Source organism: Aplidium turbinatum, chromosome 2 (assembly GCF_918807975.1).
Source record: "Aplidium turbinatum chromosome 2, kaAplTurb1.1, whole genome shotgun sequence".
Lineage (NCBI taxonomy): Eukaryota > Metazoa > Chordata > Ascidiacea > Aplousobranchia > Polyclinidae > Aplidium > Aplidium turbinatum.
In genome coordinates this window covers 50,017,891-50,044,430 of record NC_137473.1, presented here as the reverse complement: position 1 = coordinate 50,044,430, position 26,540 = coordinate 50,017,891, and the positions used below count along the sequence as shown (strand labels likewise).

The 26,540-nt window shown below is 36.0% G+C and overlaps 1 protein-coding gene across 2 annotated transcripts; it reads left to right on the top strand.

The window, feature by feature from the left end:
* LOC145765005 (uncharacterized) lies at nt 1–26,263 on the top strand. 2 transcript variants are annotated; one of them, XM_082576736.1, is made up of 28 exons: nt 1–59; nt 757–829; nt 1,177–1,352; nt 1,455–1,980; nt 2,325–2,527; nt 2,705–2,821; nt 3,373–3,452; nt 4,704–4,862; nt 5,730–5,883; nt 6,450–6,487; nt 6,676–6,816; nt 8,274–8,415; nt 8,823–8,889; nt 9,605–9,713; nt 13,580–13,877; nt 14,271–14,516; nt 15,753–15,900; nt 16,755–16,986; nt 17,516–17,611; nt 18,280–18,362; nt 19,424–19,551; nt 20,287–20,471; nt 21,143–21,236; nt 22,475–22,611; nt 23,372–23,432; nt 24,008–24,038; nt 24,444–24,583; nt 25,402–26,263. In XM_082576736.1, exons 1-28 carry the CDS (start codon nt 30–32, stop codon nt 25,606–25,608), a joined length of 4,101 nt encoding a protein of 1,366 aa, XP_082432862.1. In that variant the 5' UTR covers nt 1–29; the 3' UTR covers nt 25,609–26,263. The 2 variants fall into 2 exon arrangements, with proteins under 2 accessions (XP_082432862.1, XP_082432861.1); XM_082576735.1 differs by having other exon boundaries at nt 1,177–1,980.
* The last annotated feature ends 277 nt before the right edge of the window (nt 26,264–26,540 follow it).

The window sequence follows — 26,540 nt, the reverse complement described above, 5'->3', positions numbered from 1 at the left end:
ATGTTGACAAAGTTTACAATAGCAGAGATATGGATTTACACGGGAGCCGAAGTTCTGAAGTGAGTTGTATACAAATTGTTTTTGTGCGCGACCAGTAACTTATTTCAAGTATTCTACAAGTTATTGCCTAAAAATTCATACTTTCTTTTGTTCACTCCCTTAAATCTCACAACTGTTGTGGGTTTGTGACGTTCAATGTATGCATTGCAATGTATTCCCGTCAGCTTCGATTATTCTCACCATCTTGTGTTGTTTTTATTGCTAAAGTGCATTAGGCCTGATGACGTATCCAACAGATCTTTTAATCTGCAATATTTTTTTTGCTTTGATAATTGTTTTTCCTAGTCTTCTACTCTTTATATTGGATTCTCTTGTTGGACTATAAGACGCTTTATTCGACTCAGTCGTGATATAGCAAGTTCCATTACTTAACACTTACACGGTAATCTAGAAATACTGTTCAGTACCTTGTGAAACTAAATCGCATTCATTTAACTCTGTTTTTGTACGACAGCTACATTTTACCCCACGATCTGCTGCTTATATTGATTGAAATACAAGTTTTTATTGTAAATTTAAGACAAGTTAACTTTTCAAGCAAATACGATTTTTACACAACGAAAACTAAAACTCCACTCATCATCAAGGTGGTTTTAATAAAACAGGATTAAGAAAATAGCCAAAAGTTAACATTGCAATCATAAAGATTCAGCATTCTTGGAACTCAAAGTAACTCAACATATTTTACCTTTTTAGATCAGTGATGTTGCAGAAAAGGTACTAGGCGATCAAGAAGGTGACAACAATAGTCGTGGAAACAATGATTCTGGTCAGTTTATTCTTAAATTATTTTTTACTAATTTTTCAAGGCAAAATGGATTAAGGCTACAATGTGGCGTACCAAGGCGCTTGGGAGCATTAGGAGCCGATCATGAAAGTATGAAAACAGCCGAGTATGAAAACATGCACAATTTATTGTGACAAAACAAAGAAATACTTTCAACGTTTTCTATGGATAGTTTACATTTCCAAAACCCCCGAGCAAAGACTTGGTCTACTTTATGAAGCACACAGTGGTGCCTCCAAGTTTTAACTACAACCGTTACCAGTGGTTTGTTCCAGAGAAAGATGACATGTAATTGTATAACTTCTGTTGAACAGCAGTGATATTTTTAGATCACTTCGATATTGATGAAGAAAGAAAATCACTGGAAAGAGAACAATCAAGTGATAGTTCTTCTGATGAAGATGATGACAATGACAAAATCTCCACAACATTAGACGCCAGTTCATCTTCTGATGAGGATCAAAAGAAAAACGATATAAAACCTCCATCAGACAATACAGAAAAAGCAAAAGAAGGAGAAAAAGATGAAGAACGCACTGAAAATGACAACGATAATTTCACAAACAAAATTTCATCCAATGATAAGAATTCATCATCATCGTCAGAGTCATCATCTTCTTCTTCATCATCAGAGGAAGAAGAAGAAAGCAATATATCTGAAAAAGAGAATGGTAGCTTTGAAAAAAATAGTTTGCCAAACCAACCCTCGACTCCAAAAGATTCAGAATCGGATTTATCGTCTTCGGACGATGAAGATCAAGAGCCTGAAAAAGAAGATATCAGTTTTCCACAAACAAAAGAATCGTCATCGTCTTCTTCGTCCTCAGAAGATGAAGATGTTGAAAACAAAAGCACCAGTTTTTCGAAAGAGGACATATTGTCCTCCTCCTCTTCTTCATCATCAGAAAGTGATGATGATGCTCCTGATGTAAATAAAAAACAGGATAATCAGCCAAAAAATGAAAAGGAGGAGGATGCTCAAAATACCGATCAAAACGCAAATGATAAAACTTCCGAACCATCAATAGACGGTGAAGATGATAGTCGCAATGAGCAACCTAAAAGCAGAAGTGACCTCGCACAGTCATTGAAGAAGGCTTTGGAGGAAAGAGACAAGCAACAGGAAAACAAGGGTTATTTGATTTTTCTTTTTGTTGCTTTTTTAGGCCAGTTATAATCAAAATCGTTCTTATTCGTTCATTTGTCATAATGTAACTTCTGAATCCAAACGATCTATTTACAAATTCAGAAAATTTGAATTAGTCTTCTGTTGAACCTAAGCCTTGAATTTAATCATTTTCGTTATTTAATGAAAACCAGATGAATTACTAATAAAATAGAACTTTTTAAACAACAAATTTCATTAACGAAATAACCTGATGTTGAATTTAAAAACCAATACTTGAATCTGTTTGTAGTTCTGCAAAAACGCCTAAAAAGCCTAGTTTTAAACATATTTGATTTGTTATTGACCTAGAGAATCGTGAGGATTCCCCGTCCTCTAGTGATGTTGAAGATATGTCAATACGTGCGAGAAGTGCGGATGATTTCAAGAGCTATACTTCACCTCCAGCCCCAACTCTTCCTCCTAAGATGACTGCTCCTCCTGCTTTACCTCCTAAGTCTAAAACCAATTCTTTAAGGAGCAATCCTCTTGGACTTTTTCACGCTCCAGACAAAGTAATATTCCTCAAATACCAATAGCATATTTGAAGTAGGCTACCAATATCAAGTTTTGTTTGTAGTTTTAACGTTGCTTTTTCAAAAATAAAAAATATATTAAAACGAAGCAATATACTTGAATATACAACATACGTATGTTTATTTATTCCAACATTTATTTTTTTGATTATCCAGACTGCAAGTTTGTCTCGAGGTAGATGGTCAGATAATGATGACGAAGAAGAGCCCCCATTAGCCCATAAGCGGGCACCTTTGCATCCACCACCAGATAGAGTGATCGACTTTTCACAGGTGATGACACTTTTGATCTTCTTGCACTTCTCTTAGAAACAAAACTTGAATTTAACAATTAAACAGGTGTTGGACAGCGTTAAGCCCAAGAGCTAAAGTTGCTTTTTACTGCATTTCAACGTCTCCAGGCGTTGAAACGAAGTAAATTAGGCAGATTTTGGTTGATTTGAAATCTATCAACTAGCTTTGATTAAATCAAGTTCGTTCAACGAGGTTGTGTGGTTTTTCGAAAGAAAAGAAAAGACCTAAAATGACTTTAATAAAATTAAATTTAACTTATGTACTGTAACCTACGTTGAACAATAAAAAAATGAATTTTGAAGCTTCGTTTGAACTTTTGAAGACAAACAGCATAGACATCCATGGTATTGAGAAGGTAATCTACACCGTAAAAATAAGTTGCTTTGGTTCGGTTTCATGGTCCAGTTGGCTCTGCGTAATTAAATGTTTTGTAATTATTTGCCAATACGATTAAATAACGAATGATCACTTAAAGGAAAACCGATTTAAAGTTTTGTTTTTATATGCATTTTTCCACATGTCAAATCCAGGGATCGAAGCCAAGCAAAAAATCACGTCATCACGGCCGACGTCATCACGGCCCTTCAGCACGTGACCTTGACGCATCAGGGTAAGATTGTTAAAAGATTTTTTTGACTTTTGACAGTATGTGTTTTGTCATGAAAATTTAGACCAGTTTTCTTGAGAATATATGTTAAAGAAATATAAAGTGAATGTTAAGATTACAGTAGGCTGCATATGCAAAATCGAAATGTATTACTTTTCGGAAATACTGTATGATAATAATCGGTATTGTGATTTATAGAGATAATTGTATATAGCCTAGTTACAATCACTATGGACATTACTATACATACAAAAAATTGTAAATTGCTACACTATAAACAAATTAACATAACCAAAAAATATTCTATTAAATACTACAAAAAAGTGGTCAATGCCAAACAAAAAGCCAAGCAGAGTAAATTACATCAAATGCCGTACTGTAACTGTAACTATTCACTAAAAACCTTAACATGTTATTTTAACTTTATCGAGATCATCAAAAGATTCTTATTCAAATAGAAGTATATTTGAATAAGAACCTTTTTATTATCTCAATAAACAGCCTGTTAAGGATTTTAATGAACAGTTTTCATTACATTGTCTGACAGACAATTGACAGACAATTATGACAGAGTATGATAAGACAATGCATGACAGACAATTATATCTCTACACAAGCTGCTTGTGCGAAGGAGTTTATAATACCAGTTATGAGGTTTTTAGATGTTAATGCACTTTAAAACTAGTTATTCACTGACAGCCTTAGGCAATATGCTGACATTTAATCTTCGCATAAGTGGAAAGTCAAGATTTTCCTTTTTTTCGTGAAGTTGACTTGGAGGTAAGTTTTGCGGATGCAAATTGTTTTGGCATGGAAAACGTCAGTGAAGCATTAAAACAGATTCTATGCATCTCCTTTTATTGGGTCTATTTTTTACAGTAAATTAGATGAACAATGCAGTCATTGCATTACTACAAACGAACACCAGTTGTTTAAAAAAAGATTAAATTGCAAAAAATGTTTTAGGACAATGCATTATACAATTATCCATAAATTGCGGTAACAGAAGACAATGAAAGAAAGATTGTGGCGGATATATGTATGCTGCTGGTAGTTTCACTAAATAAAATGTTTAGGCTTCACAAATAATGAGCTTTCTGTGATAAAAATATACTAAACTAAACTCATAATGGTTGCGTTACCAGCGACAAGTTGACTGTCAAAGTCAGAAACAGTCGCTTCAGACAAGAAAGGGATACGTTGACATAATGAACCATCAGAATTATGGATGATTGTATTCTTTCTCTCATTCAGACGTCCTACAGAAGACATAAATGACTTGTATAAGAGACAGGCTATGGTAAGTCTGCACTCGTCAGCACACCCTCATCAGAATGGAGGCACAGATCCATACGATACAGTACAAGAAGAGGACAATCGTGATTTAAATAAACTCATTCAAGAAGCAAACAAGTAAATACAGTAGAACTATTTTTAGAACTTACGGCTGTTAAAAGATCATATGATGCCATTTCCAGCTTTTTCACCCTTCCCTTTGCATGATATTAAATATGAGGTATGTCGTAAACCCAGCCTAGCCTATACCCGCCAATATGACGTACCCGACAGCCTCACCTGAGGGTGACGTATGATATTTGAACAGCTTTTTTTAATTTTTCAAATAAAATGCATTTTTGTATTCGTAAGTAAAGATTACAGTTTACTCATAAGAGAAATCCAACAGTTTAACGATAACCCATGGTAATTAATTCATTGATGGAAATGAAGTGTTGCCAATGTAGCTAGAAAATTTTCACTAAAATGCTTCTGTACTGTTACCTACCAACGAGATATTGGTTTGGTTTTGAATCTTTATCCTCGGACTGACAAAGCCTTGATAGGTTATTCCTGGTAATTTCGCATACTTGTAGAAGCTCTTAACGCAGGGCCGGTTACCGAGATTGGCAGAGTGAAGTTTTTCCTATTGTTGAAGTTCAGTTCAGTTGCTTTTATTTCTGACCATCATATCAAAAACAATACACGTCAACATAGCAAAGGTGTTGTTAGCGGGGAATTATTCCATTCACTAGGGGCCGCTGAATGGAGAGCAGTCCTGAAATGCGTTGCTCAAGCGCACACCCCGAGAGTCGAACCAGCGCCGCGTGATCTTGAGCCGGGCATGTAACCACTGAGCTAACGGGCGGACAACGCTTTCACTAACTTTTTAACAACTTTGTTCAATGACGAGTTGCAGCCTAAAGTCCAACGCAACTGCCTCAACTACTGAGGTACAAGATTTACTTTTTTTTTTAAACTTTATCACACCGATTTGTTTTTCAGTCTTGATATCAATCCGCATTCAAATGACAAAAACGACTCGGCGGTTGACGTTCTCTATCCATCGTATCGTCCAAAAAGTTTGTCTTCTAAAAACAATTTAAAATCTTCATATCCTGATGTTTTCAACAAACTGGCTGCTAAACAAAACAGCCCAGTAAGTAGCTTATTTTAATTTAATACTACCTTAGCTACTCTCATACTGCACAAGCTCAACAGTCTACTACATACCTACAAATAGCAGCATTGCATTTTCTTATGATTATATGATTTGCTATAATCTTATGTCAAAACACAAAATGCAACTAAAGTCAACCGGCTATTTTTTGACGTAAATTCTGTGTACTTTTGACCAGGCGCGGATTTATGGGGGGGCCAGGGGGCCCGGGCCCCCCCCGAAAAATTTCGAAAAAAATTAAAAAAAGCTCTTAGATTCGCGCCTACTTTTGACATAAGAACAAGCAAGAAATATAGCCAATTTCTTCCCATTGCTTTTCAAGGATGCTTGCATTTGTCTCACTGTCGAGTGTCGGATGCACTCATGTCCATTGGCAAACAATGCAAAAACAAATTATTTATAACGTTTATTTAAATAAGCGAATATAATAACAGTAAATCAGTCGTTTTTTACGTTGATTCAACGTCTGCAGACGTGATGTAAAAAACAATTAATTTTCTGTCTGGGTGGTAAGTTATCGAAAACAAGAAATTAATGTTTTTCAGGAACCAAGATCGATTCCTAGCCAGTCAATAGAGTTTAGGTAAGAAGGCAACCATTGGTCAAAGCCTCACAAAGAAAACTTTTTATTAATTCTCAATTGTGCAACTGAGCTTTGTACCTCAACTTAATATCACATTAGCATTATCTTTAAACTTTTATTTAAAATTGCTCAAACTTGTCATATAAAAATATAGAAACCTTGAATTACTTTTTTATTTTGCCTTATAGCGCTATTCCGCAAGGACCATTCACTGAGTATCCAAAAAGCTTGTCGAAAAAGCGAAAGTCAATTAAAGACGAACCATTACTTGCTTCACATGATCCGCAAGATGGCGATGATGAGATATCTTTAGCAGAATCAGATTTTCGGTGAAGATTGCACCGTCATTTATTTGTATTCAAGTAAAGTCTGTTTATTAAGATGCTGTATAAAGCATTTTCATGTTAAAACAAACAAACTTTAATTCTGTAAAGCGATGATCAAAATCACGACGTTGAGGTGGATGTGCAATTGAAAACTTCAATGAAAGCAAGCAACTGCTCTAGCCATCACTTTCTCTACAGAGTTGGCAATCAATGTACCAATAACATGGCTTACGTAATAATAAAAACTGTTAGTTTTAAGTTTAAGATAAAAGTCTTCAAATTTTTTCTTTTATTGCCGAAGCGAACTGTATTTTTTATTTAATACCTCGAATACTTAGCAGCTAATATTTAGGCCTAATTATCCATTAATGGCGTGACCGTTTATTTCCTCATTATTGCAGAAGTCAATATTTGGTATTTCGAATTTTCTTGGTTCAGTTTCTTTTCTACCCATATTTGTTTGAAAAAAATCATATACAATTTTTTTCAAAAATAAGATAATATCTTTATACATTTTATGATAATAATGTTATGTTAACAAATCAATATAGGCTATTACTTGACCGTTTCAGCTTAACGCACTATTGACCTACAATTAATTGTATTGTGATTCAATTTTTTTAAAACAAATGGAATAATTTTACTCTTCAAATCATTGAAATTGAATTTTAGACTAGACTTGTCACTCGTAAATTGAATATAACGTTAAATTAACGTGAAATTACAATTAATAAACGTTTTGTAGTTACACATCTGCGCTTGAACTCTTCAGTGAAGGTCAATAGGTATTAATAAAAAATTGTTTGAACTAAAAAGAACGATACGGAGACGGCGCCTTCCCAGTCAACAAAACCCATTTTTTTACATTGATTTAACGTCTACAGACGTCGGCATGAAGGATTTTGTTGACTGGGTTGCCAATGGAAAAACTGTCATTTGGTTATTGCTGTCTTGCATATAAAGGGAAGCTGTCACATTATCCCACAACACCATGAGATCTTGTTACTACAGTGAATATGCATTTCGTGCTTTCAGAAGAAACACACCAACATTGTAACATGAAATTAACGTTCAATCAACTGCATCATGTGAAATTAATTTTCTATAGATACAAAACAGAGAAACAATTTCAGAAAACATTTTTTATTAAACTTTTTGTAGGAAATATATTTTTCTATACTTTTGGGCCTATTTTCATATTTTTACACAAATAAATTACAGGGTTAAAGCCATAATTATGAGGTAAGTTAAAACACACTGTAGCCTATACCTAACCTCCTACACTGTTGTATATTCAAACCCTGAAATGATGCAAACCACTTTTAACATTAGATGCTGATTTGTGAGTACTGGGAGGTAGTTCTTTGCTTACAAAAAAAATTAACGCTATAGTAAAAACAACAAACTCTACCGTTTTACAATCCTTATACTGCATCTAATGATAAATATCTGTTATTCAGATTTGCTTCACCACCCGCAGAAGACGCATCGAAATCGAATGAAGATACTCCATATCTTTGTGACGTCTACCCGTCGGACTTTACCGATTTTGATTCTGCCACTGACGTAGATGAAAAGGAAATTAATAATCAACTTCGTTCGGTAGTAATTTGGTTTTAAATCTATCCATTGTCGCTTTAGGTAGAGCCATATAAGGCCACAGAAAGACCCCATCATCGGTGTCTATCTTTTGTTTTACTGTTCATATAGGAAATTTGTGTCTCCACAGTTGGGTATACTTACTAAATGGTATGTTTCGTTTCTTTGAATCTTCGATTTGAAAGAGAACTGATTATTATGCGCTGCGCGCAGTATAAAGCATCTTGCAAAAGTATGAATTGCTAAAAGTAGCATAAACATTAAACGATTTACAACACAAGAAAGATATAATAATTCTATTTTGGTAGAGAGGTGTTCGTAGTTTATAGTTAAACGCTGTTAGTTTATAGTTAAACGTTCGTAGTTTATAGTTTTATGTTCACAGATAATAATTCTATTGCTATGTGCAGTTCAATCCCCTGCATCACGACGTGACACCCTACGACACCGTTGCTGATACAGATATGGAAGGACCAGGTAATGGCGACTTATATTAAGTTACACTCACCTTCCTGTAATCTGATGTTATTCACAATTTTATTAAAAAGTAAATTTTTAGTAATGCTGTACGAATAATATTTTGACATCCAATGAAAAGCATATTAAGTTCGATCGTAAATTCGTGCATTCCTTTATGTTTGCACAAAAGCTACAAGAATTAATCTTTGCAAGTAAATGTAACAACTTTAAATAATATTTGTGTGGTGAAAGCTCAACGTTACAAAAATATCAATTTTGAGTTTTGACAAACTGCATTGCATTACAGTATTATCAACTGATTGAGTATCTTTGCTTGTGAAGTGAGAATGTTTTTTTTTTAAGCTTAATCCTCGCAATTTCGCTTAACTTTGAATTTTTTGGACAAGTGATCCTGGCTAAGTTACTATGGTGAAGCACGGACACTTCTGCTTGTAGTTGATGCGTTTTGCCTGTAGATGATTTCATTTACTGTACTTCATCACAAAGCGCTCAATGTCTGTGGCAAGATACAAATGAAGCATATATTCTCAATGCCAATTGTCCGCGTTGTGTTTACGAGACTGTTTAAAGGTGGCAGGAAAAATTATAAAATCTTCCATTTACATGGCGTATTTAGGTGCTGGCTCGTGACAGGTTGACATAGCTGCTGACATTATTGCTTGCGTAGCAAAAGCAGCTTTCATAAGTAAAAACCAAATTGCTTCAATTTCAGGAAACAATTTGAATCCTATTGTCAACGAAGACTATCAAATCTGTACAGCGCCAAATAAAAACCACAGCACCTTTCCGAGAAGAATGAAGGAAGGCAAAGCGCAACCAAAGTACATTTGCAATAAAATACGTTGCTTTGTGGTTACTACAATGTAAAAGTAGCCTACCGATATCAGCTATGCCTATTCTCTATGGAGCATAAGAAAATAGCTTCAAGCATTCAACCCTTTCATTTTTCAAAATTACTTTTTTACTGAATCAAGAAATAAAATAAGACTTGACACCAGGCCCGCAACCAGCAAATATTTTCGGGGGGGGCATTTAATTTTTATCAAAGAACAAACATTAAAATGATGCATTGTGACATTTTTATGTTAATGTCCACGCCCATTGACAGAGTGTGTGGCACTACCATGTTACGGTTCAGTGGTCATAACTTATGTCAATCACGTTTTTGTTTAGTACAGCATTAAAGAAAACTAGCCTTTGTATCCTTTTCTCATTTAGCTATTATTTAGCATTTAGCTACCCAAGGAAGAAAATTACGATAATACAGTAATGTGTTCAGCTGTAGCGCACCCAGCATGGGGCTAAGGGGGCTCAAGCCCCCCCCAAACTTGCCACTAAAAATGAAGTTTTTGCATGTTCTCAATTTATATATTTTGCTTACAGGTTAGGTATGAATAAGACACAACAGGGCTGAGCATTATAACAATATATTTTACATATTTACAAATAGTTTTAACAGTTGAACGCTTTCGGTTTAACTTAAGCCCTCCTCAGGAATCCGAAAATATTTATAAAAATGTAATAAATTTCAACTTGAAGGTAAAATTACATTAGGAAAAAGCAACTACATAAATAACTACAAAAAAATTTGCACCACAGGGAACGTGATACATCAAGTAAATGTTGAAGAGAATGGACACGCCTCCAGCAAATAATTGTTTGTTTAAATTTGGGTTGTAGCGTTTGATTAAAAGTGCTTTCTAGATTTTGGTGTCAAATTGAGATTTGCCTTTGCGCAAAATTTTAAATGAGTCGGCAGAGAATTTTCGATCAAAGCAAAAAGAATATTCCATGATATCGTCTTTGATGGCACTTTTCTTTAACTCCCTAAAGTTCAGATGCTCCTGTAGCCTACTCTCGTGGTCAAATGTCTGTGGACATACCGATGTACGTCAATGCCGAATCACACGGACATGTAAAACTGTATAAGACATTTGAGCAGAGAGACGAAGGCGTCTGGGGCTTTAGTTGAAAATACGAACTGAATTTGAATGTTTTGTAAGTAGGAAAAACGTCCACATCAAATTTATTGTTTAGGCTACAAAATTAATGTTTTGTTTGAAACTGTTTTCGTGCTAGTTGTATTTTTCGCACTTATTTGTGTTGGCAAACGGAAAGCTAATTCTGTTTTGTCATACATGACGAAAAAGTCAAAATTTATAGAAGATTGCAAGAGTGGACGTAGGGATGAGGCAGTGGCGTCGCCAAGTTTTTTTTTAAGGGGTTTCAACACCCTCTTTGGCACGCGTGTGGCGTCACCATATTGAGAATGATGCTTTCAGACTCTTTATGTCTTTAAAACAAATTTGCCTAATTTTAAACGAAACTGCATTAAGAAAGCGAGTTTTGCCAATACCAAACATTCAAATATCTCAGCCAGGAATTAGCAGCAAGAAAAGATAGAGACTCAGCTTTATTTCCGAAAAATGCCGAAGAAGACATGATCTTATCCTTTTGCTATGCCACCGGAAAGCACCATTTTATAGGAATATTCATACCCACATTTTTGTTGAAAATGCTCTCAGAATGCAGCAAATTCAAAGTAATTTTTCAAATTAATCTGGGGGTGGCCCCCAGACCCCCCGCCGCTGGATTTCGTCTTAGGTAAACACGCCGTCTAAAATTCCTGGCTACGCCACTGGATGAGGATGCTGATGGTGCTAGTAGCATGGGGTTCACTAAGCCAACTTTTAATTTGATTGAGAGAACAAATCCTGATGTATCGGCAACCGGTGGGTTGTAAGTGCCTTTAAATATTAATCAAAGGGATGAGCATTGGCCTATTGTCACTGTCACTATTGTCGCAAATCACTCAGCCGACATTTATGAATTAGCCCCCCCCTACATTTTTTTCTGAGTGCGCTACTGGTGTTCAGTCGATTACAAATAAAATACAACATCTGCAGGCTACGAACTGCATTGGCACGACTGGAGTCATAAATTAATCAATATCATATATTTACATCAACATAAACAAACAGATACATATGAATAAACTCAACACGGTAATTACAAATTACAATCCTGAAACATTTTGTTGGCTCAACAAGTTTTTATGTTTGTAGGCCCAAAGAAGTTGACTTTGCAAATGCAAAATGACATTTTAATTTAGAGCATAATGTCTAACTTTCTACTTGATTTGGCAAGTTCGTTTAACACCAATTCCGCGCTTGGAATTTGAGTACGATGGATTTGCATGAGAGCTTGCCCAGAAAGCGTGTCCTGCCCCATAGTGCTTTCTAAGGTAACTTTTCAGGCATCGTAGACAGCTAAATGTTCTTTCTGCAGAAGCAGTTGTGACTGGAAGTGTAGCCAAAATTATCAAGAGTTTGTAAATGTTTAGATAAAACTCTTTTTGGGATTCTATTGCTGACACCGCATCAACCGCACTTGCTGGCCTTTTACTTTCAAGAATTCGTTCCCACTTAATTTTCCACCTGGCAAGCTCATCTATCATGGCTTCGCAGTTAATGTCTCCTTTGTAAAATTGTAGCCTACTGTATTGTCAATGTCACTATACCTTGTTGAAGCGACATTTCTAGCCACAATGAGTTGAATTTGGGCAGCTGTTTTAAAATGCTCATGAAATCTTCCTTGCAATTCTTGTAGAAGGCCATCTAGCCTACATACGGTATGTATACAGATTGACGATAGAAATCTTCGGATCATTTGTCTCGTAGTTTGCTCTCATTGATTGGCGACCAGCTTTCCTAGGTATTGTTACTGCATGTAGAGACTATCTGAGTTATCGATTTTTCGACTGAGTTATCAATTTTTCTTCGTTTTGGAAAAAAACTCAATATAGAATTCTGTTTATTTGCCATGCCGCTTGTTACTGTAACAGTTTAACTTCAAAATGCGCTTCAGCCTTCGATCTGCTCAATCATAGAACAAGGCAATTTTTTGCGAAATTGTGATACAAATGTTTCTATGTGACGTATTTACAAATGCCTAAGCCTAACAGAGTAGCTTATTCACCACGCTATCGCAGCTGCTTTTGATCTCGAATTATTTAGTTGTTTTTAAACGCTTTTTATGGTGATGATAGATGCTGACATTATGTATAGGCTACGCTAACGAAACGGATAGTGAGGATGCCAGCCTAATTTATCGAACAAAATCGTTAGCATGGCTTCCAACCAACATAGCTTACTTTCGGTTTCGATAGTCTACACTCTGCAAGTACATTTCATACTGCACAGAACGTTTAAAAAATTTTCAAAAAATTTCGGGGGGGGCAAATGCCCCCAATGCCCCCCCCTGGTTGCGGGCTTGCTTGACACAGTTTATAAGTGAAATGTAGATATGAAGGGTGATGTACTAACCACTTAAGATCGCCTATCACCCAAGAGCTCAGATATTGCTATGCGATGTTTTTTTGCTTAATTCTGCTTTCAAAAGCACTGAAAGTTACCTATACCTGTCATGAATGCATCGTTATATAAACATACTTTATTAGTTACTATTCTGCGTAACTCCTTTTTGTGGCATTGCTCTGCTTTTAATTTTAATAAATTCGCATTACCATATTCTTAAATGCCTTGTAAAGTAGAGAAGTGTCTTGTAATGTCTTGCTATGCCTTGTACATTAGGCTCTTGCCTTGAACGGGCAAGAGCCGAATTAGTATTCATTTCTGCGATTAAATTTTGTGGCTTAAAAACTTATCGCTAATCTATGTTTATACAGGCAGAGGGCAAACTTGAATAACATAATGGCAGTTCCTCTAACTGATCCATCTACAAATTCTCACATTCAACCTGCATCTCTGCCTTTCCTTGGAGGAAAAGCACCTTTGCGCCGAAACAAGAGTATTCCTGATTTTTCGCCGGAACCTGGACCCGTCTCATTTTTTGGACAGACACCGCACGTTGTTGTAACAAGGGGCCCAGTTGGACCAGAAAGTCGAAAAGCAGAATCCTCAGTGGCATATAGTGGCCCAAGGTCACTTCCCGCTTCTAAGAAGAAAATGAAACCAAAGCAAGATGTAAGAAAACGTACAGAGTTTAATAACTTCAATATAATAATTATTGAACTGAGGAAAGGCAGTAGTGAATAAGTGATACAATATAAAATAATATTATCATGCTTCTTTATGTTTCTACTCCAATTGTAACCTAACCGGTTGAATGAAAATGTAAATAAATTCAAAACTCGCTTAAAAACACTTTACTTTTCTGCACATTATGGCTGGAAGTATCATATTATTTTATCACTATAGTCATGTAGGCCTACAGCGCCCAAGAGCATCTGTTATTATTATTATTAGTTAGTTATATTTTATCCACACACGAAAGGGCTCTCGTCGGTTTGTGGAAGCTGACGCTGATTTAATCCATTTTGAAGACTATTTTCAAAAATCTGTTTTATTTTCAAATAGACTCCGAATATTCATCTATCTTTGGGAAGAAACAGCAGATCAACTTCGGATACAGATAACACCGTCATAGCCAATCCGAAAAACCTTCAGATTAATCTTTTACCATCAGAAGATCCAAATGTGATCAACCTCAACATCCGGAGCGCTAGTTCTCCTCCTCTTCCTCCAAAGGAAAAAGAACTTCCCATTGTTCACCAGATGCCAGATTTTGTAAGAGAACCATCTCCAGAGCTTTCTCCTTTGACAGTAAGTGCCAATAATAATAATAAAAGTCATATTTTATTTTAATAGGTTACGATTAAAACGGGTGACGGTAATGGCAAAGAAATCTTTGTATGCAGCAGAAACCTATTTTGGCCTTTGAAGGGGAAACTAAGGATAAATAAATTAACAGACATGCACCACTTCTGTATTGCATCCTTCATGTAGCACTCTGTCATCTTCATGATCCTCATCTGCTATGCTCTCTTTCACATATCTTGGAAAACACTCCTTATTTTGGGCGGAGTTAATCTGATTGCTAACGCAAACATGTAGAGAGGAAAATACTGAATTTTATTTAGGCTATTGGAAAGCATTTGATCCGAAAATTCAATGTTTCTATGAATTCATTTCTTAGATTTCGTTTGAAAACAAATTCTTCTAACCAAACTTGATAGCCGAACAGTGGCGACTCGTCCTATATAGGCTGCAAGACTGCAGCTTACCCTGTGAGGATAAGTTTTTAGTGATTGAACCTATATTTTTGTCCTAGTGTACATCTGTATATTATCAACAGAAGTATGCAATCCAGTTAACAATGATGCCAATCCTTGGTAGTAAGTTTTTAAGCTGTTTCAGTAAAACATTTTTGCAGCCTATCCATTAAAAATAGCCACGAACCGCCACTGCTTGATAAAGCCGGCTGGGAGAGAAAAAGATTCCCATAACCAACAAGTTTTCATTGCTTCTATCATTGTCAGTCATTGTTGTTCCACTGCAGGATGAAGGCCTTCCCCATACCTTTATAATTTTGTCTGTCTTTGCACGTTTGTGTCCAGTGTTTGTCGAATTGGTAGAGTTCGTCTCGCCATCTTGTTTTCTGTTTCCTTCTTTTGCGTTTATTGTCAAGCGGTATTCAGTCAGTAGCTCTTCTTGTCCATCTGTTGTCAGTTGTTCGCATGATATGTCCTGCCCAATTCCACTTTAAACTTTTTATTGTTTGAATCTTTGATTTGTGTTTGTTGTCGTATCCATTTGGCTGGTTTCCTGTCTTTCCATGTAATGCCTAAGAGTACTTTTTCATGTGATCTTTGGGCAGTGCGTAGTTTGAGTGTTAGTGCTTTCGTTAAGTTCCATGTTTCTACTCCGTATGTCATTGTTGGGAGAAAGCATTGATTATATACTTTTCTTTTCATTGAGATCGGTATTTCATTGTGATTCTATAAATAGTGTTTATTCTTCTGTATAATTTCACTAACAAACTTCCCTTTACTCGAGCAGCTTCAGCCAGTGGTTCCAATCACAGCAATTGCCCATGTAGCTCAACCTCCTCCTGCTCCGGAGGAAGTTAATCCTCCTCTTTCTTCTCAACAACACAGAGTGGTTGACATAGCTCCAGTTGTCATCGGCAGTCCTCTCCCACAACCAGGTTCGTACGATTGTATTGCGTATCTACATTAAATATCAAAATACTAACACTGCTTCAATTGCAATGTTTAGATTGTCTACACGCCAGATAGCCTACACATTTGCTGGCCTGTTTAAATACGCCGGCATAAGTATCATATGATAAAATACTCAAAATAGACATGAAGTATCTACGTTAGATATAAAGATACTACTGCTTCAATCAGTGAAATATCCAGGAAGGGTAAGTTGGGGCAATCGGCCCCCTAAAACACCGAAAAGTAACTTTATTTGCGGTGTATGTGCAAGGTCGGATTAATGTAGACCTGCACATCATTGTTTAAACACCTTTTACAGCTTTTAATGTCGATGGGGTGCGTGGTTTTTCTAACTCTTTTGCTGTTCAAAATAAATGAAGGCTACCTTTACAATTGGCAAAATATACAAGGTTTGCAAAATGTGACAAATCAGATGGCACCTAGACAAATCAAATCATGACTGCAGTGAAGGGGGCCAAATTTGGTTAATAAACTGTAAAAGCCTAAGTTGCAGCGAAGAATTGCAAAAAATAGCAGGGCATGTATAGTCTACGTCATTGGTTTGCATTCTCACTGACATAGTTACGTCCCGGTTATAAGCTGGACATACGATTCATTGGTCAACAAAAAAACATGGAAATCGCTCGTAAGTGTCGTCTTAAAATTGTTTGCGGACAGCAATCTTTTAAAGTACATCCTGCACAAGTTATATTAGCAGCTCATATGTGGCCTAATCACAGATTTCATGCTCCTGTTCTAAATACGACAAAATAACGATGTTGAGCGGGCAGTGCATTGTCCACCTTTTTACTCAGTAAAATTGTTCCTCTAACTTCAGAACCGACTCCGGTGATCTTTTCTGAGCCTCAAGTCGTACCCTCTGCTCCTCCTTCAGTGCAACAGCCGTATCAATTTGCACCGCAGCAACAAATTCAACCAGTGGTAGTATCCCAACCTCAACACATCCTCACCCAAGAGACAAGAGTCTTCAACAATCCCAGAACAGAGAGCAGTCCGCCTCCTCGGGATGCAATAGTTGAAATCAATAATTCTTGGATGGATAGGACCAGGTAAAATACAAAACTTTCAACAAACATTCCAGAAACAAAATAGTAGCCTATCTGCAGTAGCCTATAATATTTTACAATTTTTAAAGCAATATTCTTCCCAAGTTGATTGCTTTTGCGTATTTAACATTGTATTCTTGACAATACCTATTCTATAACCTAGATTAAAGCTAACAGCATGGTGCAACAATTTCCTTGAAATGTTTGACACATATTAGGGTAGTCATATTTTGACTTTTGCAACATTCTTTCAGTAAGTCAAAGGGTGGCTTGACCACTGGTTTAAATGAAAGTATTTTAGTCGATTAAGCAGATAAATTATTGCGTCTGTGGTATTAACAGTAGAGTATTCGTAGGCTTGCCTCTAAGGGAAACATAGCTGAAGAGGTCCAATTGATCACAGTTTTGATACAAGCAAATTTGGATCGACCTTTAATACTTAGGCTGCCAAGGAAGTATAGCTGTCCTTTTGACTTCTATGGCACGTTTACTTTTTGACACTTCTCAGGGGTCGGTTACATTTTCTGTCTAGATCACTCCCGCAAAACCCTCAACCTGAGAATAGGATGCGACACGGGGGAGACAGTGGGATAGATCTAACAAACTACGAGGGAAGAACAAGAGCGAAGTGAGTGGTTAACTTAAAATTCAAAGTTATAATTGGTTACTTCACTTCAGTAAAACTTCAGTATATATCGCATCTGGGATTGGTCTCACTGTCAAGACTAAGGTTCTTGATTGTTCGTAATCTCTGTTCATAGATTGTATAAAATATCTAAGTGAGGAGAGAGTGAAAGGAGAGCCCAGCTAGAGCATCATACCTGAGATTGAAAGTTAGGGATAACCTTATGACAAGAACAGTTGTAAAACCTGCTGCTTACCTGTTAAATTACACACGAATTTCTAAGTTACCTGTTGCAAATGCGTTACATTGTTTTAAAAGAGATTTTTTTATACTTTGACTATGCAAAGTTAAGTCAACCAAAAAGAAATTATTTGAAATGAGTCTTTCTGGTGGATAAAGCAAGCGTGGGGTATGAAACACCACAAAAATAAAACCAAGTAAAAGTGGTTACGTTGAAGGAGTGGAAATAACTTGATTCTTATTGCTCAGGGTGACACAAGTTTTCACAAATATGGGAAATCTAGTATAATCAAATACTTTACCATTGAACTGGTATTGCTTTTAAAAGAAGTTCTTGAATAGCAGTAGAAACTGTTTTGTTGCTTTTTGGCCAGCTTTCATTGCATAATCCAAAGGCTATCATTTTATATTAAACGCACTCTTTCCCACAGACGAGTTTCTTCTTCTTCTTCAGAGGAATCAGATTATGGTAATAAAAGAAGAGTCTCGAGAAGGCAACTCGCAGCCGATGAGGGTAAGTAACAAAAGAAGCTTTGTTTAGAAGCAGCAGATTAGATGACCGAATGGTCTTTTGCTGCTTCTCATTAATCAGATTGAATTGTTCAACAGTGAGGGTACTTAAGGGTTTCTCCATGTTTGTAAATTGTATGTTATTGTGATGTCAGCATATTGTGTACTATTATAGAATCTTAGAGCTTCGGCAGAGAGTTTGTCTTGTTGAACCATAAGCATACGAAGCCGAGCAACGTGATAAAGTTTAACATCTTCAAGTTTATTACATTTACACAAACACAAAACTACGCAACAAATTAAGTATCGAACGATTTCGACATCACAAGATGTCCTTTATTATTCCTGAAGAGGACATCTTGTGATGTCGAAAACGTTCGATACTTAATTTGTTGCGTAGTTTTGTGTTTGTGTAAATGTAATAAACTTGAAGATGTTAAACTTGATCACGTTGCTCGGCTTCGTATGCCTATGGTTCATTATAGAATCTTATTGGCAAATGAAGTTGCCTCTCCTTCCATATCTCTCTCTTCCTCTCTCTTTCTCTCTCTTCCTCTCTCTCCCTCTCTCTTTTTTCTCTAAACGTAGTAGGAAAAACACAACATAGTATAGGTTGGAATATAAAATAATTTGTATCCTTGATACCTTTTGAGAAACTGAATTAAAACAGCTTTTTAGAATAATAGAAATGTATCAGCCAAAAGTGATTGCTTTTGTGATGCATTTTCTGATTGCTGTCTAAAATCATAGATTAAAATTCCCAAAATGGAAACTACAGCACTACGTTTAGAAAATGATATGCTGTAAATAACTTCATGCTTAAAAGAATGATGCTGTTGCTTGCATTAGTTGAAGTGTCGCAGCCAGCAAATTATCACAACCACGAGATGTCACTGAGCAAACAGCGGTCTCAGAAGTTTGTTGTTCAACTGCATACCTCCAGAGTTTACGTCGTCGTTACTAGATCTTAAGAATGTTGGTCTTTGCAAAGCCGGGTGTTTTTAACCGTTAATCTATCGGTGTACTTCACATTTATTAATACGTTTTGCTTTTGTTTCTGCACAGATCGTGTAAGTCAAGAAGATCTTTCCAAAGCATACATGGAATGGTATAAACGAGAATATCTGAATCCAACATGCTGCTACTTGTTTCTCAAACATTTCATATTTATCTTAAATCTCATATTTGGCATAGTAAGTGAAAAAACCTAAGCCATATATTCTGCTTTGCCATAATATATTCTTCGTCAGAGCAACTTCATTTTTATCAGAATTTGACGTGAGCACATATGAAAAACAAACAAATAAAATTGCACATATTATGTAAAGTTCGTTTTCACATACACCGCTGTCTATCACCATCATTTTGGATGTCATCTTTTGCGCATTAAAATATCATGTCGTCGTGACCTATGCTGAAACTCTATTTCATGAGCAACACTGTGCTCACCTAGAAAGACAGTTGTTTTGGAATCTGGTTGCAGTACACTGTACTTGGAGAGCTAGCATTGTCTGCTCATTTCATTAAATATGCGTTGCCTATAACAGTGCTTTTAACCCTTTTTGAGCCACGAAAGACTTTATGCATTAAAACAATCTCGCTGAACACCAAACGAAACTTTATAATGATGCAATATATGAACATCGCAACAACAATTTATTCACTCTCAGTTTTTCTCATTGGGATATCAAGTCGTGTTTGAATGAATAGAAAGTTGATATTCAGGCAGGAATTGCAGAAAGACAAATGTGAAGCTCTTGTGATTTGGATTTTCGACCGGTGTTCTATAGAACACTAGTCAAACTAATAAATTTCTCGTGTTCCTCAAAACACTAGTGTTTTGAGGAACACAATTTAAAAAATATCGGACTATAGTGTAGCCTCAACTCTTCTGTGTTTCTGATTGGTCAACTTAAAATTCATTCCAGGTCGGTCTTGCTCTTTTGGGGTTGGGAATTTGGGGATTTGCTAATCTTGTAAGTTGGGGATTAGATGAACCGGAAAATATCCTTCGTAACCCAATCTTTCCCATCTTTATTATTGGAGTGGTGATGACGTTAGCTTGCTTTCAAGGAGCGGTTGGATTTTTTCGAGACAACATCTGCATGATAAAGTATCATCATCATCATTATTATTGTTATAATTACAAATATTATAACTATTATCATCATTATTATTGTTATTATTATTATTGCTTTTATCTTTATTATTTTATTAATATTATTACAAAGGTTCCTCATTTCTTTAACAGCTTTTTAATTAAAACTTCACTATTTTGCTAGTGAGATATGTATTTAGTATACGTAAATAGTCAAATAAATTTGTCATAGTATATGGTCATAGCTTATTCAACCAAATCGTAAATGGTATCACTTTGGTAGAGAACCAACTTATCTGTTCCAACAACAGATACTCAACAATAAAGTAATTGATCTAAACAACATTATTCAAACTACACAACAAAGCCAAGAAAATAATTTCAAACTTTATCGAAGCAGCGTCACACCCTCGCTAAGAAAATTTCCGATTATTGTACTGTACGCTATATCTGAAGATTGTAACATAGATCGTGTTTTTGTGGTTTTGTTGTAATTTGAATAATACCATTTTTAACGTTATCGATCTCAATTTCTAACGTTTAAAAATGAAAATCAATGCAATTTAAGCAAACGTTAGTTTTAAGGTTGCTTTTCATTTTCAAAAAACACTGTAGAAATCTTTGAATGGAGTGACTTTAGGATAACGGATAACAGGATAACTTACAAAACTTTTCAATTTTTGCAGATTCTTCGGATGGTTTATGGTTTTTCTCAGCCTTGTGTTTGTTGGTGGTGGAATTTCATTTTGGGTTCTCAGAGATAGCTTAGTTACACCTTTTGTAAGTCACATTCCTTTATTCGTAGCCAGTGATGTACGCGCGTACAAAAAATATTGGCGCCGTCAGCGTAAACGCAAGCGTTCGTAAAACCATACGCCGTATGCGTCAACGTAACTTGTAAAAAAGTTGGCGGCGTCAGCGTCAGCGCATATAGGCTACTAGTGTAAACTCATTTTGTTTGCTAGGTGCCAAACATTCACACGGTATAAACCACTTGAAACAAACAATTTTTATTTTGAATTTCCACGAAGAAACACAAGCATCTGAAAGTGTTCATCTGTTATTTTGCTGCGTTTTGGTTTCAATATGTCTTTGCCCATTGAAAACATTCTTTCAAGTGCAGCGCTGGAAGGTATTGGCGTGTTGCAGCGAAAAAATATATTAAAAAGTATGCGTTGACGCTATACGCTAAAAAAGCCTCAAGCGACAACTATCCAAAAATATGTGGCCGTAAGCGTTAGCGTAAACAAAAAGTCTACGCCGCAAGTCTACGGCGTAAAATTTGCGGCGTGTACGTACTGTACATCTCTGTTCGTAGCCTACTCAAATGCAAGTAAAGGCACGGCGGGTAAAAATGGTTGTTAACGGATATGAATAGCTCAAAATTTATGTAAGCTATACCTTCGTTTAGGCCTATGTTGCATTTTTACTTAAAAAATGTCACATAGATTAAATTGTTTGTATGCTAGATCAATTCTTGGTACGGTAGTTGTGACAGAATCCTGTTATACAGTAGGCCTATCCCTGGGTCTCCAACAAAATTAAAAATTGTAAAAGATACTGTTTTTTAAATTCTGTATTAAATTAAACTTCAAAACCATTCAAATAATTTTTTTTAACTAATGTAAAACCGATTTGACTGTCCTAATGTCAAGTAAAAAATTAATTTATATTGAGGCTTCTTGATAATATTATGAGGGATCAGATATAGCTTATATACAGTATACCAGGTAGTCTCCTATAATTTCTGCTGTGATATAAGAAACTGTGGCTGAGCCATGGATAGGCTATTCTATCAAATAGATTAATTACAATTATCTGGTAGGCTACAGTTGACGTTGTACATCTGGGATTTTAATTTCTCTGGGCAAACAACAATATGTATTGTTGTAACGTTTCTGTACATTTTTATCTTTCTTCTTTACTGGTTATGTCATGTGTACGTTACTTACAGTAATATGCAACCTCTAGTCCAATAATTCTTTTATTGAGTACACAGCGTTTTTGTCGTTGCATAGGTAAGAGATTCATTCAAAGATATGATAGAACAATATAACGTCACGAATGGAAAAGTGGCCGACTTTATTGTTGACCAAATGCAACTTAATTTCGAATGTTGTGGAATGGAGAAAATTGATGAATGGAAAGATAATAGGTATTTGCAAGCTCACGTTTTTATTGTAGTTAGGTTATAGGCTGCACTTGCAAACGCGTAACCTATAATTGTATGAGCTGGGCTGGAATTCAGGTTATTTGTGTAGATTTCAAAACTCAGCCTTAATTAAAAAAACATGTCATAGTTTTTACTTTTTTTTTAGGTAGGCCTATGCTTAAAATTCAGGAAAATATCAAGCTGAAATTTATGATGTTATTAATCTGCACAAACTGTTTATCCAGTCGCTGTTAGTCAAGTAGTATCAAACGATTATTACAATAAAGACCAATTTTTTTTGTCGTCAAGCGCAGTATTATTGGGATTTTCTTCCAGTTTAAAAAGCTACCCAACAAAACCTGTGATGGTATTATCAATGTCCGCATTTCGTCGCTTCTACTTATTTTGCACATCTTTGCTGCGTAGTAAGAATATTGTTCTCGCTGTGACAGGGGTCGGAAATCAAAGCAAACTGCCGTGAACTTATAATAATCAGCTACTTAAATATACATTGCAGCTGAACTCGGATTGTAATTGAAGAAATAATAGGTTTTGCATAAAAATAAGATTACTATAATATTTTCAAAACTGCAGCAAACCGCGTATTAAAACGATAGCCTACTGTAAGATTGTGACAAAATCAATTACAAAGTCCTACACGAAAAACTTGACCATTAGCCTGTGCAATAGCGTGTATGTTTGATGTTTATTTTGGTTAAGTTTACAATACGCGTATGTATACCTTATTTTAATTCCGTTTCAGTGCGTTTTCGTGCGTAAATGCTGTGTGCCCCCTGCCACCCTCGTGCTGCCGACCCGATGAAGTAAGTGATGTACAGTAGGCTACAGTAGGCCTACTTTAAAAATACTTTCATATATTATGTTTTTCGACCATTTAAGCCTCATCAGTACAGTGATATAATGACTATAGGTACCAACCACACTTGATGAAGAGAATTCGATGTGTTATGCGGGAAGCAGCTGACTCGATGACTAATATAGTCTTTCGCTGCTTCCTGTCTGTTGTAGATTCTAGTTATGGTGCTATTTTATTTGCATTGTCTATATTTTGTACCGTATACTTTTCTCGCAACAGACAAAATAAAAGGTTTCTCTCTCTCTCTCTTGTCTATAAAGAGGAAGGTTACACAACGGCACGTAACCTATACTTACAACTCACCATTTCCGGCTAAATGCTAAAGGTTTGACAGAAGTAGGTAACCTAGTACTTGCAAACAGCCTGGGCAGACCAATATTGATTGACAACCACTGGTGTAAGCAAGCCCTCTGTCGAAGAAAAGTTGTGTTCTTTGTTAAAAAAATACTGCTTTTAGTTAACGTAGCCATGCAATGGTTCTGAAACAGTTCCTAAGTTAAAACGTTGTGCTTTTTGTTGCAGATCGATTGTAAACGTGAAGAAGCTGGTAAAGGTATGATGAGAAAGGGCATCAATAAAGATTATTCTGATGGGGAAAACTTTACTATTAAATCGTATCCACTAATGGTTACAGAAAACTTTATCTTTGCACTGAGATGCCTCTAGAAGTTTAATCCTGGCACTTTCGTATAGTTGTAGACAGTAGCAGATATGGAGAAGGTCTAGGGCTCTAGGCGGCACCAGAGCTTGAACGAAGCAAAAGTGGTAAAAATAAACAACGCAAAACTTGAAAATTAAAAATTACAAAAAAAATTGAGGCTTTGCATATTAACTTTGCATATCAAAAAAGTTAAAGCATTCTAGGGATAGTGTACCATTCCTGTATCATTCACTTAGTGTCAAACGTTTAACGTACGCACGTGAGGTGCAAAGTTTATAGCTGCTTGTTTTTTTGAAGGTGGCGACGAAAAGACAATACATGCTCCATGCCTGAACCTGATGGCATCGTGGCTTAAGAACAACACGCCTATCCTTATCGGGGTTTGGCTCATCGTAATTCTGCTTTTTCTTGTCAATTTTATTTGCATACATTTTATGGTGAGTGTAGACGCTTATAATATTTGAATTTTTTTGTATCAATGGTTAAGTTTGGATATCTAATGAACGATCAAGTTGAGATGGCTGTTGAATGTAGTTGTAGTGTACTGTCAGCGCGCAATGACTTGACCCGTAAAAACAACAGAGTTTGTTACTGCAACTGCGTCTTCTGCAGTCGACTTCCGATATACAGAGTGCATCATGACGTGGAGTGCATCAAATCAACATGATCAGTATTAATGGCTAATTTGCACTGTTTTTCACAAAATCATAACCCCCCTTTAGATGCTTCTATTAAAATTTGGGTGAATTTAAAAGAGTAAATTTGTTAAATTTTTACCTAGCGACTGGGTTAAAGTATGATTACAATAAATCATAATGTTATTGCAATAGCCGACACACTTTTGACTGAGTGTCTTTTTTATTTCTACGTGACAGTGCAGTTTCTTTGAAGTTGGCTAAGAGTAAATAAAGTTCACTTTTGAAAAGTGGCCTACTAGGCTATAGCTTACCGCAAGGCATATAAGAAACATATCGTAATCAATTCTGGAAGAATGTGATTAGCAAACAGCTACTCCGGCCTCTTGGGTCTCATTGCATTAGTATAACACCAGAAATAATATTTTTTTAAATATCGGAGAACTTTTGTTTGGTGTTGGCCAAATTATCGAGTTGCAAAAACAAATGAACAGTTAATTTGCGGCAATAAACAAATACCTTCTCAGGAAAAAAGTTTACAGATAATTGCACAGGCCCTGAAATAATCACATGACATTCTGAGATCAACAAAGAATAAATTTATCTTGAACTTTTTACAGATTCGAGAAATTTTGTATTTACGTGCCATTGAAGAAAAGATACACGCGATTACCCAACCCCAGTCGGACCTGGAGAGCTGTACAAGCAGTGACATTTCCACTGATAGCGAGTATGAGGAACGGCAGAGACGCCGGCGGAGGCGTAAAAAGAGAGAAAGACGTAACAAAAGAAAAAGAGCATCTTATGTCAACAAATCTTACCGATGACTTTCCAAGTTAACTCTAAACCCTGAACTTTGCTGAAACCTCCATGAGAAGTCGAATTAATTTCCACATTTATTTTTACATTAAAAACCGATTTCTGGACTGACTGAAGTTCGTATGTATAACTTTGCTTTTCTGCCCTTGTCTTTTTCTGATATCCATCTTTGGGAGATGCAAAAACAATCCAAGAAACAAAGCGATACCAACAAAGCAGTAGATTTGTTATTTTTTGCAGCAGGCAATTTTACAATCACTTTTCTACTCTCCCATATTGCAAGCTTGATAGCTTATTAATTTTCAAACTTATGAACTTAAAAGGATAGGCAAAAACATTTGAAAAAGATCAATAACAGCGACCTCATGTCCTGTTTGCTGTTGTTGTTTCATATATATCACTGCACATGTGGGCTAATCGCCATTTTAATGCGTCTGTTAAAAAACAAGAAAATTGGAATAAACTCTTGTTGTTTTTGTTTTGAGACGTTGTTGATCAAAAAATTTAAGTACTGTATGTCCAAAATTGTCCATACCAATAGCAATTTACACAATTAACTGTAAACTAAATTCACATTAAGCAAAGCAACCACAATGAATTAGATTGACAGTTTAGTTTTCAGTAAGGGAACGTTCAAATATTACGTAACGCCTTCGAGGGGGGGGGGGGGTTTATGCAAAGCGTTACGTTAGCGTCACATTGGGGGGGAGGGGGTTCAAGCAAAACGTTACGTAACGCTTTCGAGTACGGAATGGAAGTTTTTTGTGCTGAATTCGTAGTGAAAAAGCGTTACATGGGGGAGGGGGGGGATTGAAAAAAGCGTTACGTTGGCGTTACATGGGGGAGGGGGGGTCAAAAATTCGGAAAAAAAGCGTTACGTAATATTTGAACGTTCCCTAAGGCAATGTCAGGCTAAGTCTAGACAAAGTTTCTGGATAAC

Bases quoted from the DNA above. Each gene is read 5' to 3' on its own strand.
- LOC145765005 (XM_082576735.1), top strand. From the start codon at position 30: ATGGATTTACACGGGAGCCGAAGTTCTGAA. The intron at 60-756 runs GTGAGTTGTATA...TTACCTTTTTAG, and splicing joins ACGGGAGCCGAAGTTCTGAA to ATCAGTGATGTTGCAGAAAA. The intron at 8,890-9,604 runs GTAATGGCGACT...CTTCAATTTCAG, and splicing joins TACAGATATGGAAGGACCAG to GAAACAATTTGAATCCTATT.